The 13,322-nt window shown below is 40.8% G+C and overlaps 1 protein-coding gene across 1 annotated transcript; it reads left to right on the forward strand.

Annotated features, from left to right (window-relative positions):
• The first annotated feature begins 227 nt into the window (after positions 1-227).
• wdr46 (WD repeat domain 46) lies at positions 228-7,718 on the forward strand. The gene is made up of 14 exons (XM_030056563.1): positions 228-335; positions 555-701; positions 1,005-1,085; positions 1,177-1,289; positions 1,398-1,485; positions 1,602-1,663; positions 2,170-2,274; positions 2,423-2,573; positions 3,009-3,244; positions 4,662-4,815; positions 5,654-5,801; positions 6,617-6,807; positions 6,929-7,042; positions 7,157-7,718. Exons 1-14 carry the CDS (start codon positions 279-281, stop codon positions 7,274-7,276), a joined length of 1,767 nt encoding a protein of 588 aa, XP_029912423.1. The 5' UTR covers positions 228-278; the 3' UTR covers positions 7,277-7,718.
• The last annotated feature ends 5,604 nt before the right edge of the window (positions 7,719-13,322 follow it).

A 13,322-nucleotide genomic window follows, 5' to 3' on the forward strand; every position in this document is an offset into this window, starting at 1 on the left:
ATGGATTAAGAATTAATTAAGAATGATGTTATTAGACTAAAGATGCTCAGGTATATTATTTTGCTTCAGTTTGTATTTGAAGATTGTACCTGGCACTTCATTAGTATGTCCTGTCACATGCACAAGTTAACTAGTGGAACAGGACGTGCAACAGTTGAGCCTGTGAAGGCTGGTATGTTTATGTTTAATTACAAACTGATACCGTGCAAAAAAAAAAAAAAAAAAAAAAAAAGGGCAGTGCGTGACGTAGCCGGAACTGGAAAACGTACACAACAAAGATGGCGTCGGCCGTGGAGACAGCAGTGAAAGATTCGCACGTGGAGAAAAAGAAAAAGGCAAGTGCTTGGATTTTTGAAATATTGGAAATAAAAAGCACACAAACCATAATATATTGCTTTTATTGTTGGTCCACGCACCGGCTGGTACCGTGCCACTGAAACTCCCACAGACACACTTGATTAGCTGCTAAAGTGCGAGGTGTCCCGAAGAGTCTGACTAACACCAGAGCTCATTTTTCTGGTCTTTACTAAAGTCATTTTCTCCCTCTCTGACAGCCCTCAGCGCGTTACTGGCAGGACTCAAAGGAAAAGGGGAAGACTGAGAATAAAAGTCAAAATGAGGCAGAAAACGGTAACAAACGGAAAGCGAACAAAAGAAAGCTTAAAGGGGACCAGAGAGGCGGAAAGATGGTCTTATCAGGGGTAAGTGAATGGAGGTAACTGTGAAATGTAACTAGCTAAGCCCATATATAGCCCTTATAATGCTGCAGGCACCGATTAATCAGCTTAAACGGATTGGCTATGATGTGAAAATACATATGAACAACAACGGCATCTTGAGGTGGCCTGGTTATTAGTCTTAATATTCATGAATAAGTTGTACTGTAGATGCAAATAAGCAGAAATATCTTGTATCTCTAAGCTGTGCTCCACATGGCAATCAGTCATCCATCCTTAAATCAAATATTTGTGCAACCATGTCCACGTTATTTCTTGTGATTGCAGAAGTCTGATCCGTTCCCTGGGCCTGCTCCGCTTCCAGAGGAAAGACTGCAGAAGTTTAAGAGGAGAGAGAAGAGTAAACTGGTAAGCCCACCTCACTGTCACTCCTCATATTTGTCTGAGTTTACTGTTGCTGTCAGCCGACTTCTCAGCTGTTTCATTCTTCTCTCCCTAGCCTAATCGTAAGAGACGTAAGCTGAGAGATGTTGTGGCTCGCTCCGAGGTTGTGTCGGAAATGGCGCAGAAGCGAGCCGCTCAGTTCGACCTTCTCCTTCCGGAGGAGGCAGGGTAATCTCATGCCACTCTTGCCAGCTCTTTCACATCATTTTGTTTGCGAGCCAGATGTGGACATTGAAATGCACTGCCCGGTTGTGACATCTCTGTGTCTGCGCTCAGGTTCCTAGAGGGAGATGAAGATGAAGACACTTGTATGATCTCCCAGGAGGACATTGCAGAGGCTGTAGATATAACATCTGGGGCAAAGGTGAGTCGCTGCTCTTGGAAAATCTCGGTTTTGGATTTTCAGCGCTGATCTGTCGGTGGTGCTCAGAGTCTGCTTTATTCTATCATACATTTAATCTCTCTCGCTTTTTCCTGCAGTATTTTAATCTTAACCTGTCTCAGTTTGGACCATATCGATTGGATTACAGCAGGACTGGACGGTCAGTATCACACTGTTCACTCAGTTGTTTGGAAAAAAAAAAAAAGCCCGTCTCAGTGTTTGTCTGCAAATACATTTCCCTTATTCATATCAGTTTACTGAGAAGCGCTTGTACCCCGAGTGTCACACAGTGGCACACAATTAAATGTTGATGGGAGCATATCATCTGGTGTGCGGACTCGGTTTTTCTATTTCTCATATTTATCTGTCCAGCACATAGTATTTATCATTTGGATGTGTGCGCTTTTATGGAAAGTGTACACGATTTGTATCAGTTTACACCATCAAATGATCATCTTGGCTTCCTTTTTTATCATAAACATATGTTGATCAAATGCAGGTCCATGAAATTATCAGACAACTACAGCTAATGATTTTTTTGTGGTGATTTTTTTTTTTTTTTTTTTTTTTTGTGGTGATTTTTGGATTTACAGAGAGGATTTTATTATGTCATGCTATGCACTTTAGAGTCTTTGTTGTTAGTGTTGTGTGTTTTCTTTTCTTCAGCCACCTGCTGCTCGGTGGGAGGAGAGGTCATGTCGCTTGTCTAGATTGGCAATCCAAGCAGCTAATGTGTGAGATGAATGTGATGGAGTCCGTGAATGATGTAAAGTAAGTTGGCCAACCTTGTGTTGTGCAGCATCGCACACTGTAGAAAACACTAATGAATTACACTCACCAGTCAGGCCTCACCCTCTATAGCGGTGAACATGTTGGCCTCTTAAAACAGTAAATAACATTCAGTCTCTGCTTCATTTAGGTGGCTCCACAGTGAGTCCATGTATGCAGTGGCTCAGAAGAAGTGGCTGTATATCTACGATTCAAAGGGAATTGAGCTTCACTGCATCCGCAAATTCAACGATGTCCTTTGTATGCAGTTTCTCCCCTACCATTTTCTTCTGGCCACAGCGGTACGTCCACTAAAACGTCTCTTTGATTTGCTGCACGATGGTTTGAGCTAGGCAGTATATCAATATTACATCAATATTTTGATATGATACCAGATATTGTCTGGGATTTTCGGTATGATAATATTGTGATATGGCATAAGTCTGTATTACTGATGATGATTTATCAAAAATATAATTGTGTAAATAGTAAGTTAAAACACCAATAGTAATCCCTGTAATATTGTCGCAACATTGATATCGAGGTAAACAGCCAAAAATATTGTGATACTTAATTTGGGCTGTATCACTCAGCCATATAGTGTGAAAGATGTAACCGCAAAAACGTTTTTATATACTGTATGTGTATATAGAGTAGATACTTGAGCTCTGAACCCTGAGTTTCTGTGATAGATATGCAGCTGCTCTGTTTAACGCTGTTCTCTTTCTCATGGTCAGAGTGCCACAGGTTTCTTGCAGTACCTGGATGTGTCTGTTGGAAAGGAGATAGCAGCCATCTGCACCAAGGCTGGCCGGCTTGACGTCATGTGCCAGAACCCTCACAATGCCATCATCCACCTCGGCCACTCAAATGGCACTGTCACCCTCTGGTCCCCCAACCAGAAAGAGGCCCTGGTCAAGATGCTGTGTCACCAAGGTGGTGTGCGCTCTGTCGCTGTTGACAAGACCGGCACGTGAGTGACTTTCAAAATTGTAGGGCGGAACGAATGGTTACAGTTGTTTTTGTCTACATAGCTACAGTATGTGTATAGGATACTTTGTCATCAGTGGAGTCTAATTATGTGCACTGTAATGCTTTGTAAATTATTACAGTGCCAAAAAGGTGTATAATTGACTGTTTTAACATCATGTTTTAATCTCATCGCTTTGACTCTATTTGTCAGTGTTCAAGTATGACATTTAAGCATTTTATATGTGTAAAAAAAAAAAAAAAAAAACTGGGACTGATATATTTATCTTTCAACACAAAGGGCACTGGGGCAAACTCACTTCAAATGGGGCTCCATAGCCTAATAAAGATTCAACTTTGGGTTCAAAACTTTGCAAAGTTTGTAAACCCTTACCACAGAGGACCAACATCATGATTGTTTTTGTTTAACCACACCATTTGATTTCACTTTGATTTTATTAGATTCTGTCTTTTTACTGTTGAAGCTGTGCAGTTCAGTAAAATCAGCCCCCCAAAAAACAGTAAACTGTTGGCTCATCATGGCATGTGATTCCACACTACCGCTGTATACAAATCTTTCATCATAATTGTCCCCCACAATCCAAGAGTGGGGAAGGGACAGTGGATCCATTTGTGTCCATTTTCAGACATGATCTCTGAGCTTCTGCTGGGTTGTTTTGGAGGAAACGTGGGGGAATAATGAATTGTGACACTGGAGTGTGGCATGTTGAGTATAAACCTGATTGACCCACCATAGTGCTGCCTCCATTCCGACAGGGCCCTACTGCTGGGTCAGATTTGATGAACCTTTGGGAAATACGTTTACATTGATGGTCAGTATCCACAAAACTTATTGGCCCACCACCAATAAGCCAGAAAGTCCGCAGGCTTCAAGTAGCAACATCTCAGACACTGCACTTCACAGATAACTCCAAAAAAGGGCATTTTGTACAGGCGCACCGGTGGATCACCGGTAAAGAGCGTGTACCATGTACCAGGGCTTAGTCCCGATCGCAGCAACTGGGGTTCGAATCCGACCTCAGGTCCTATGCTGCATGTCATCCCCCTCTCTCTCCCTGCCTTTCCTGTCTATCTCCACTGTGACTGTCAAATAAAGCAGAAAATGCCGAAAAAATAATCTTTAACAAAAATAATCTTTAACAAAATTTTTTTTTTTTAAATTGACAAATGCAGCTGTAGTTCTTCGCAATGCTGTCCTTCAAAGTAATTAACGCAGTGTAGACAGCTTTAAAAATAGGTTTGGTAATAACTACTTGTATGTTTTCAGCCCCACAACCCTAGTTTGGATGAGCGGCTTGCAAATGAATGAATGAATGAATGTTTTCAGTAGTTTATTGCACTTGCCTTTTGGCCCACTAGAGGGAGGTCTCCTGTCATGCTTTCCTCTCGTGTCTGGGCAGGTATATGGTGACGTCAGGCATGGACAAGAAGCTGAAGGTTTATGACATCAGAGCCTTCAAGCCCCTTCAGTCCTACTTCCTCCCTGCTGGAGCCTCATGTTTGTCGCTGAGCCACAAAGGCCTGCTGTCTGCAGCAACAGGGGACATTGTCCAGGTCAGTGTCTCCTTCCCACCATATAGTAGCTGATATGTCAGGGATGAACTGAAATGCTGTTAATTGCCTAAATAGCACCCAAATTGTTTTTTATTATTATTATGGACTCCCTGGTTCATTTTTTGTGCCACATTTAGTCCTATATATTTGGTGTTTTATTCTTCAGCACTACATATTATGCTGAAACACCATAAATCATTATTTGACATTCATTAAATATATTTAAAAATATAGATGATCCAGACTTGAAACATGTTATCATTCCATCAGGCATGGGCTTAAAGTAATGAGCCTTGATAATTAATTTGTTTTGTCATTCTTTGTCTCCAATAGAGCTTCTATAAATATCTTGTGTTTCCCAGGAAAAATAATCACATGTACAGGAAGTGATGCATTTTACATTTTTGGCTGCAGCAGAAATAAAGAGAAGAACTGTGCAGTTGGTGTAATCAGTGACATCCACTATGGCTGACCAGGGGAAGAACATTACCTACAGAAACTTAGTTAATAAATAGAAAATTTGAAGAAAACTACCATCACAGTGCTGCCATCACAGTGCTGTCAACACAGTTCAACGGCAGAGTAATTTCTGGGAAGTACAGCGCATAGACAGCACTTTAATCACATATTGCCAAAAATATCATCAGACTGAAAAACAGAAATGGTATGTTTCAGATTGTGACTCATAAGTAATCTAGTAACCTACAAAAAGTACCATCACTCTTTTCAGTTTTGTATCGTTAGGTATTTTGTGAGTGCAGCACTATATGCATCTTGTTAAAGTCTGACTCGGCCATCAGTAAATCTACATCAGTCTATGAACAATGTCGTCATGCAGGTGTACAAGGATGTATGGAGCACTGCAGTGACCAAACCCTACATGGCACATCGAGTGCGGGGGACAGTGTGGGGGCTGCACTTCTGTCCCTTTGAGGATGTACTTGGAGTGGGGCATGGAGATGGCTTCACAAGCATGCTGGTACCAGGTGCGCTTTGATTTGACACATTGCCTCCACGTTTAGCAATAGCTTGAAATAACAATGGGTTATTATACATCGTATAATCAAAAATAAAGGAAACACCAATCCAGAATTCTACTGTAGTCAAGAGATCTGGTGATGCAGCACTTGCATGGTGTGGTTTCCTGGCATGGAGTATTTATTGGCAACTGAATCCGCAATTATCTCTGCTGTGCATAGCCTGGAGGGGATCATATTTTATTCATCAGAAATTGTAGGTTATCGATTTCTCGTAAAATATGTGTAATAAAATGAAACACATACAGAGAGAACAAGAAACAGCTAAACTCCAGAGGCTCTGGGAGTTTGACAGTATATGTTCTACACTGTACTGTGTTAGGTTTGAATCATTCTGTAATTTAAACTGCAATTTGAAAAGCGTTTGACAAAACAATTGGCTGCTGAGTCTCTCCCAAGTTTTGCTCAGCACATAGGGTAGCCTATAGTTTGGAAAAGGGGAGATGCACCTGGTGGAGATTTGCACAAAAAGCTAGTTAAGATTGTGGTTTCCAGTGCATTAAATGAATGGCATTCAGAAAAGGAAAAAAAAAAGTTATCTAAACGAAACACTTTGCAGTCATCAGAGCATGAGTGCACCAAATCAGTTAGAAATTTAAAAAGAAAAACATTCCATAAGTTTTAGTCAGTATCACTAAAGTCTATATGCAGTTGTTTCCTTTTATTTGACAGTCAGTGTATTATGATTTGGTGTGCAGTGTATCTAACTACGTAAACCCTTATCTCTTCTGTCTTTACCTCTGGATATTCCTTGCCTTTGATAGGTGCGGGTGAACCAAACTTTGATGGCCTTGATGCAAATCCATACCGCAGTTCAAAGCAGAGGCAGGAGTGGGAGGTCAAGGCTTTACTGGAGAAGATCCAGCCAGAGCTGATAAGCCTAGACCCAGACCAGCTGTGCCATGTTGACCAAGCTAGCTATGAGCAAAAACACAAAGAAAGGGTCCAAGCTCTGGTCAGTGTTGGGAAGCATCGTGTTACACATTACATTTTATTGAAAATTCTATCATTATATGTTTTTTTTTTTTTTTCCTCTGGCTTTCTTAAAGATAAACTATTGTGTTTTCTTGTCTTAGGGCTTTGACCCACTTGCCAAAGAGAAATTCATCCCCAAGTTGAAGAAAAAAGGTCGGAGCTCTAGTGGCAATGTTGAAAGGCGCAAGAGGCAAGTGGCTCACGAGGATCAACGGGTAAGTAGTCTAGATCATCATGTACAGGAAAGTGTGATGCACTTATAATTTTATGACTTTGTAATCTGCAACAATTGGCTCATTTCCATTAACCTTTCTTGTTTTCCACCCAAGGATATGATCAGGACATCAGTGGAGGACAAGATGAAGATCGAAAAAGAAATAAAGAAGCAGGAGAGGAAGAAGGAGGCATTATCTGGCCTGAGGTCGGCTCTGGACAGATTCAAGAAATAGAAAAGAAGGAAGCATTGTGCCGGTCCAAATCCACTGACATTCTTTGGGATTGACCTTCGAACTGTGTATAAAAGGCACATTCTGACACTCTGTTCTGCCCGCCTCCTCCTTCCTGACAAAATGGATCCTGCAGAAACTATGACTTTTGTCAGCTATTGAGAACTGGTTTCTTACATGCTGATGGTTCATGAAGCCATCATCCTGTGGTCAGTGCCCTAGTCAGGCGAATCTGTTTAAAGTCCATTACTGGAGAAGTTGCTGAGTGGGAACTAATGGGGGGTGTGCTACCTATGCAGGCACCCAGAAATTGTATGAAGTCATATTTGTTCTCTACTCATAAAACACTTTTTTCTTACTGTTTTTAGACCTGGCTGAACTGGCTTAGCACATGTTAAATGTTTTATATAAATATTCTCTAAAGAATAAAAACATTTGATCAAAACATGCTGTACCCCTGAAAAACAGATTTTGCTTTTTGACTCATATTTTTTAGTATATGAACAAAACAAGTAAAATCTTAATGCTACATCCTCAGCACCTTCAAAAATAGATCCTGAGTGAACCAGGAAGTTATGCTGGCCCCACTTCTTCAGAAATATATTTTTCACATCATCTTCTGTGTTTGTAACAACTTTCACTTGCACTTGGTCTCATTTGTCTGATTTTAGGCACTACTTCCGAATATACAACCTGCAAAAAACAAATAAGACTAAAACACGTGAAAGCATTACCAAAATGCTCAGATCAAATTGCAGGTCTTCTTATTGAGTGATGTGCTCAAAAAGTGAGTTAAGAAAGTAAGTTGACAAGATTAAATGAGAGAGGACTAAACGGAGTGGGTGCTTGGCCACTAGATGGCATATCAGAGGACTTCATTCTCCATGCATTCAATTTCCCAAAGGTTTGCATCTGTAAGTGCAAGAATGCATATAGAAACCACTCATGCAATCTGGTGCAGCTTCCTCAGCTAGCTGTTTACATACTCAAAGTGGTCTGTACCTGATTTCTTTTTTTCCTCAAATATGACTCGCCTTAAAGTTTTAAGTTGACTGAATTTGAGAAGACAAGTTCAGGTACCTTTACAATGAGTCAAAACAGGGTTCACGGTCTCTTTAAATAAACTTGTTATTTATTCAGTTGTACTTAAATCCTTTCGCTTACATAACAATCACGATTCAGCTCTAGAATTCTCTAGCTGAGTCAACAGTTTTTCATTTTATTTTAACTGGAATTTCAAAGCTGAAAATAATTCATCTACAGCAGACTCTACCTAAAATATCTAGTTTATCTAACTTAGCTAACTCTATTACATAATTATATTTGAATTAACTTTATAATTCATGCTAAATATTAAGTTTATTCTACATATTTAATAATTCTCTTTGCTTTTAAATCTTCATTTAAAAGATTTAAGTTTAAAGATCTCATCTCTACAGGTTATTGTTTGATTAAAGGAAACCAAACCAATTCCACTTCTTCAAAGATTTGACAACACCCATCGCTAAGGTAATAAAACAGATTTGTGATACATCTTATCAAATACAAGAACATTTTTGCCCCTAAAACAGAACAAGTTGGGAGGTAAAACTCCCCTCTATAGGTGTGGGAATCAGTGTGTAACTGCTGATATAATACTATTTTCCCTCGATAATGATGTTCTGCAATAAGCGATATATTTTAAGATAATCAGATATGATACATCAAGACATCTGTACCTGAAGAACAAAACATGCCCAGGAAAAGGCAAAATAATACTCCAGCGTGCAGGAATCAGTCGTTTTCACACAGGCGGGGTTCGGGTTGAACTCTGGGCCCGAGTGCGCTTTGTTTGGGACGGTGTAAACACAACAGTGGCGCTCAGATGCGCAGCAGACCGGCCGCAGCGGGCCGTCCTGAGGGGGGCTCGGCTTGGCTCGGCTCGGCTGCTGTCGCTCTCCGGTGCGCTCCCTGTGTGATAAGGACGCGACCAGACCTCGATCCGCCCCAGCTGCCGACAACATGTGTTATTTATAATAGTATTTGCTGTATTATGTGTTTGTTCAGGTAGCCTACAAACTGACAGAATTTGCTTCTGGATAAATTCATCAGCTATTCATCAAGTAGAAGGGAGCTCTCCCCCAAGTCCACACATCAAAAACACTTATTGTTTTGCATATTATTTCTTGTAACTTTTTTTCTTCAAGACCACGGGCATAACCCGCCTAGTCGTTTGTCGGTATTTGCATGAAGATTTCACGCTTCAGGAGGTTTCATCTGGTCTTCTCCTGAAAGGTGCTGATATTTGACTGCAGCATATCCTGTGCATCAACTTTTTTTCCAAGCCGCAGCTGCGCTTCATTTTCAGACTTTATCATTTGCCGAGAGTGATAAATAGGCCTGCAGGTAATAGCCTATAGAATGAAAAGAGCAGCGCCACAATCTAATCGCGTACTTATGTCTCCATTATTCAAGTTTACTTCTTACTTTTCTCTGCTTTCTTTTTGCGGTAGGTAGTCATGGAAACGACACGCTCTGCTGGTGGTGCGTCGTTTGGACCAGCACAGACCAGCACAATATTTGAACAAATATTTGCGCAAAAAGCCACAGCACAGGCTTTTGAAATTGGAAATCACAGAGCAGTTCCAGTAAACACATGAGTAAAACACCGCCACATAAGTCAGCCAGATCCTCTCCGTCTCTTATCAGGACCCAGACAGCAGTACAGTCCTCCGCACCAGCTTTGCCCCAGGCCTCCCATATGGCAGATCCAAACCAAAGCTCTCAAGTCTCACGCATTGGGCGTAAGACACACGCATTTCAACCCGTTCACACGCTCACACGCCACACCTTGTATTTCTCACGCAGAGAAATTACCAGGACAAATCCCACCAAGTTGCGCCGCTACTTTTTATAACAGTAGAACAGGTAGAGGAATCAAGTGAGTTCCAGGTAGAGTTCAGAAGGCCCTGCCACGCACCAGCTAGTCAAATAAAAAGAATATTCCACACATACATTGATTCACGCGCTCGCTGAAGTAGCTACAGAAGAACCAAATCGTGCCCTTATCCGGCACAGATGCATTTTGCTGTTAGGGGAGGATGGCGAGTTTCATTTCCCCTGCCGTGCTGTCTTCAGTGTCTGCGGCCTTCCCAAGGACAGGAAAAAAATAGAAGCGTATAATCATTTGTGATTATCTAATCGTCTGAGAAAACAAGTACATTTGGTTGAAAGTGGTGCTATAGGAAATGTTATAGAGTAACCAAAAGCGATAGAGTCAATAAAACTGGGACAGGTTCTCCCTCACGCGTTAGGCGCCAGCCACACAGCTAGACATTAAAACATTTACAGCTGGCTACTTTTTGTACTTTATTGGCCACAACACAGTCAGAAGACACACTGCATGATTTGGCTGTTTGGCATTCTTATGTGGACAATACTTTTAAGTGGTTGTTTATACTTACACGTTTGCTTCAACAGAACGATAAAAAATCTAGATTGGGCGCTTGTTACCTTCTTAGACTGTTGCTCTCAGGCGTCATTGAGCGTGTGTGCACATGTTATGCAGTTAATCTTTAGGGACAGTGCAGTTGTTTGGCACACTTAACTACTTATTGCTCTTGCATAATGTTATTAATTCTAACCAGAAACAAAGGTCATCCAAAAAAAAAATAATGATTACATATTGACACATGCGCCAAAAACACATTGAATCTTAATGTTTTCAATTCTGATTAGGGCCACTTTCACATGTGCTCCTACATCAGACACCTGTGTGACTCCTGCTGATGTGACCACTCATCAGAAATCCTGTGGGTTTTGGCCACTGAGAACGCTCACATCACTGTCAGGGGGTCAGAATTCATTGACTGTCAGCAGAGGTGGACAAACAAAACATGGAGGATCACAGCAACAATGACCAGGAGACAGGAGGCTACAAGTTTATTAGATATATGGGAAGGTGATTCAATCCAAGCCCTTTTTTCCCTTCTTGCCCTCATCCTGTCTGCCACAACATCACTGTTTCCATAGCAAACTATTCAAAAAATGAATGCCTGCACCACTATTTTATTAATTGTGATTATGGCTGGTTATGCCACTGCCTTTTTCTGTTGTTCAACATCATGCATGTTGTAAATGTATGGTCATGATACAGATCTGCTCACACTGACGTCAGAAACGGGTCACATACGAAGATGAATGTGAAAAGGGCAGGCAAAAAGATCAAATTTAGAAAAAAAAAAGGCACTCTGAATTTGGTCACATTCAACTGCAGTGTGTGTCCACCTGTTACTCAAGTCTTCACCTCTTATATTTGCTTCTTCATTCCAGTTCTCATGTAATAGTACTGGTGATAGTCTCTGAAATTATTGTTGCCTTCTTTTTTAAACTCACCTTTTCAGCACCTCAGCACATTTCACTCAAATGAAGAGCTGCATTTTGATCTCAGTGATTCAGTAATTCCTCAGACTGTTGAGCCTTTTTGTGTTTGGGGGGTGCAAGTTGTTTTTATGTTTTTCTAGATACCTGCCCTGCTCTCAACCATCATACCTAAGACACACTATTTGATATGTTTTGTGAAAGATGAAGTTTGAACCTCCATCTTTTGTAAATGATAATGAAACATCACTGTTAGGATTGCATCATTTGCAAAGAGGCTGTATTCCAGCTGTTATTGCCTGCGGTCCCTGGAGCTGAAAATTTTAAGGGGGTGAGGGCAGAAGAGGGAGAATCTAGAGTAGTAGAGCAAGCCCAGACTAATTGAATGTAATCCAGATCCGGCAGAGACACAGTGGTCCAGCTGAAGAACACAGACGCCAAACTGATGACTAATGTGAGAACACAGGTCAGGATAGAGAAACCGTCAACGAATGTGAGGCAGTGAGTTTGGGAGTTATCGTCGAGTGTTACCAAATATTCTGGACCATAATAAAACATAATTTGACTGAAATATAAGTAAGCTTGAGTAAAGTCCAACTGGCAGGCCTAGGTGAAAAATAACACCCATTTATCATTAATGTGGCTCGGCAATACTAACAAGTCACAATAAACTGAATCTGATAAATGGAATGCAGTGTTGTCTTGTTTGCAGCCTGCCTTGACTTGCAACCAATTTGGGAACACTCCTACCCTACATCTTTCCCGTAAATTCATTATGCATGGTAGAGGCGTCTATTCTTACAGTCAATGATGACATTAACTGTGCAGCTATGGTGCTCATAGTACATTTTCATTACAATGATGAGCTATTAGGTTAATGGTATGAAATAAAATGAGGTGATGTGATGTGATGTGATGTGATGTGATGTGATGTGATGTGATGTGATGTGATGTGATGTGATGATCTAATGTGGTCATTCTAGAAACAGTAAAGGGGAGTTGGCACATATTCAGGAAACAATCCAGCAACCACATCTTAAACTTTCGCCTCCTCCCTAAAACAGATAGCTGTCTTTCTCAGTGATAAAAAAGCAAACCTTTTATATAATGCTGTAGTTAGTTATGCAATAAATGGCTGGTTCATCCTATAGAAAAAGGTGAGAGTTTAGGTTCGTAACATAAATATCTTAGGAATGTGCAAACAATACATATTACATGGTCAATTTTTAAATGTGGTAAAACACATTCTACCATTAGTTTCCTTATTTTTGACTGTTTCTTCAGATGGACAAGAAAAGAAAAAAAAAACAGGGTTATACAGTTCTCCATGTGAAGGCAAAAAGGATGCATTTGTACATTTTGACAATTGAAAAAGACATTAGGAAGAAAAGCTTGACATTATATACCAGTGGTTTATTGGCAACAACATAGCATTCACACATTTCCTGAGTGTTGACACACATAATCAGTAAAACTCCGCATTCTCTTCATTTCCACTGGGGGTGGGGGTGGGGGGGAGACCACAGCCTGAGGCCCTGCGCTGACCTGACCTCCATCTGCATTGTAAATGTCACAATGCCGCAAAGACCCCAGCAGAGACCGAAATGAGTCCAATCAAATCAGCGAATAAAGCCATCATTCACACTCTACTTGTTAAATGTCACTGTTATATAATGAGATGGAAGAAGGT

This window comes from Myripristis murdjan, chromosome 7, assembly GCF_902150065.1.
Source record: "Myripristis murdjan chromosome 7, fMyrMur1.1, whole genome shotgun sequence".
NCBI classification, from domain to species: Eukaryota; Metazoa; Chordata; class Actinopteri; order Holocentriformes; family Holocentridae; genus Myripristis; species Myripristis murdjan.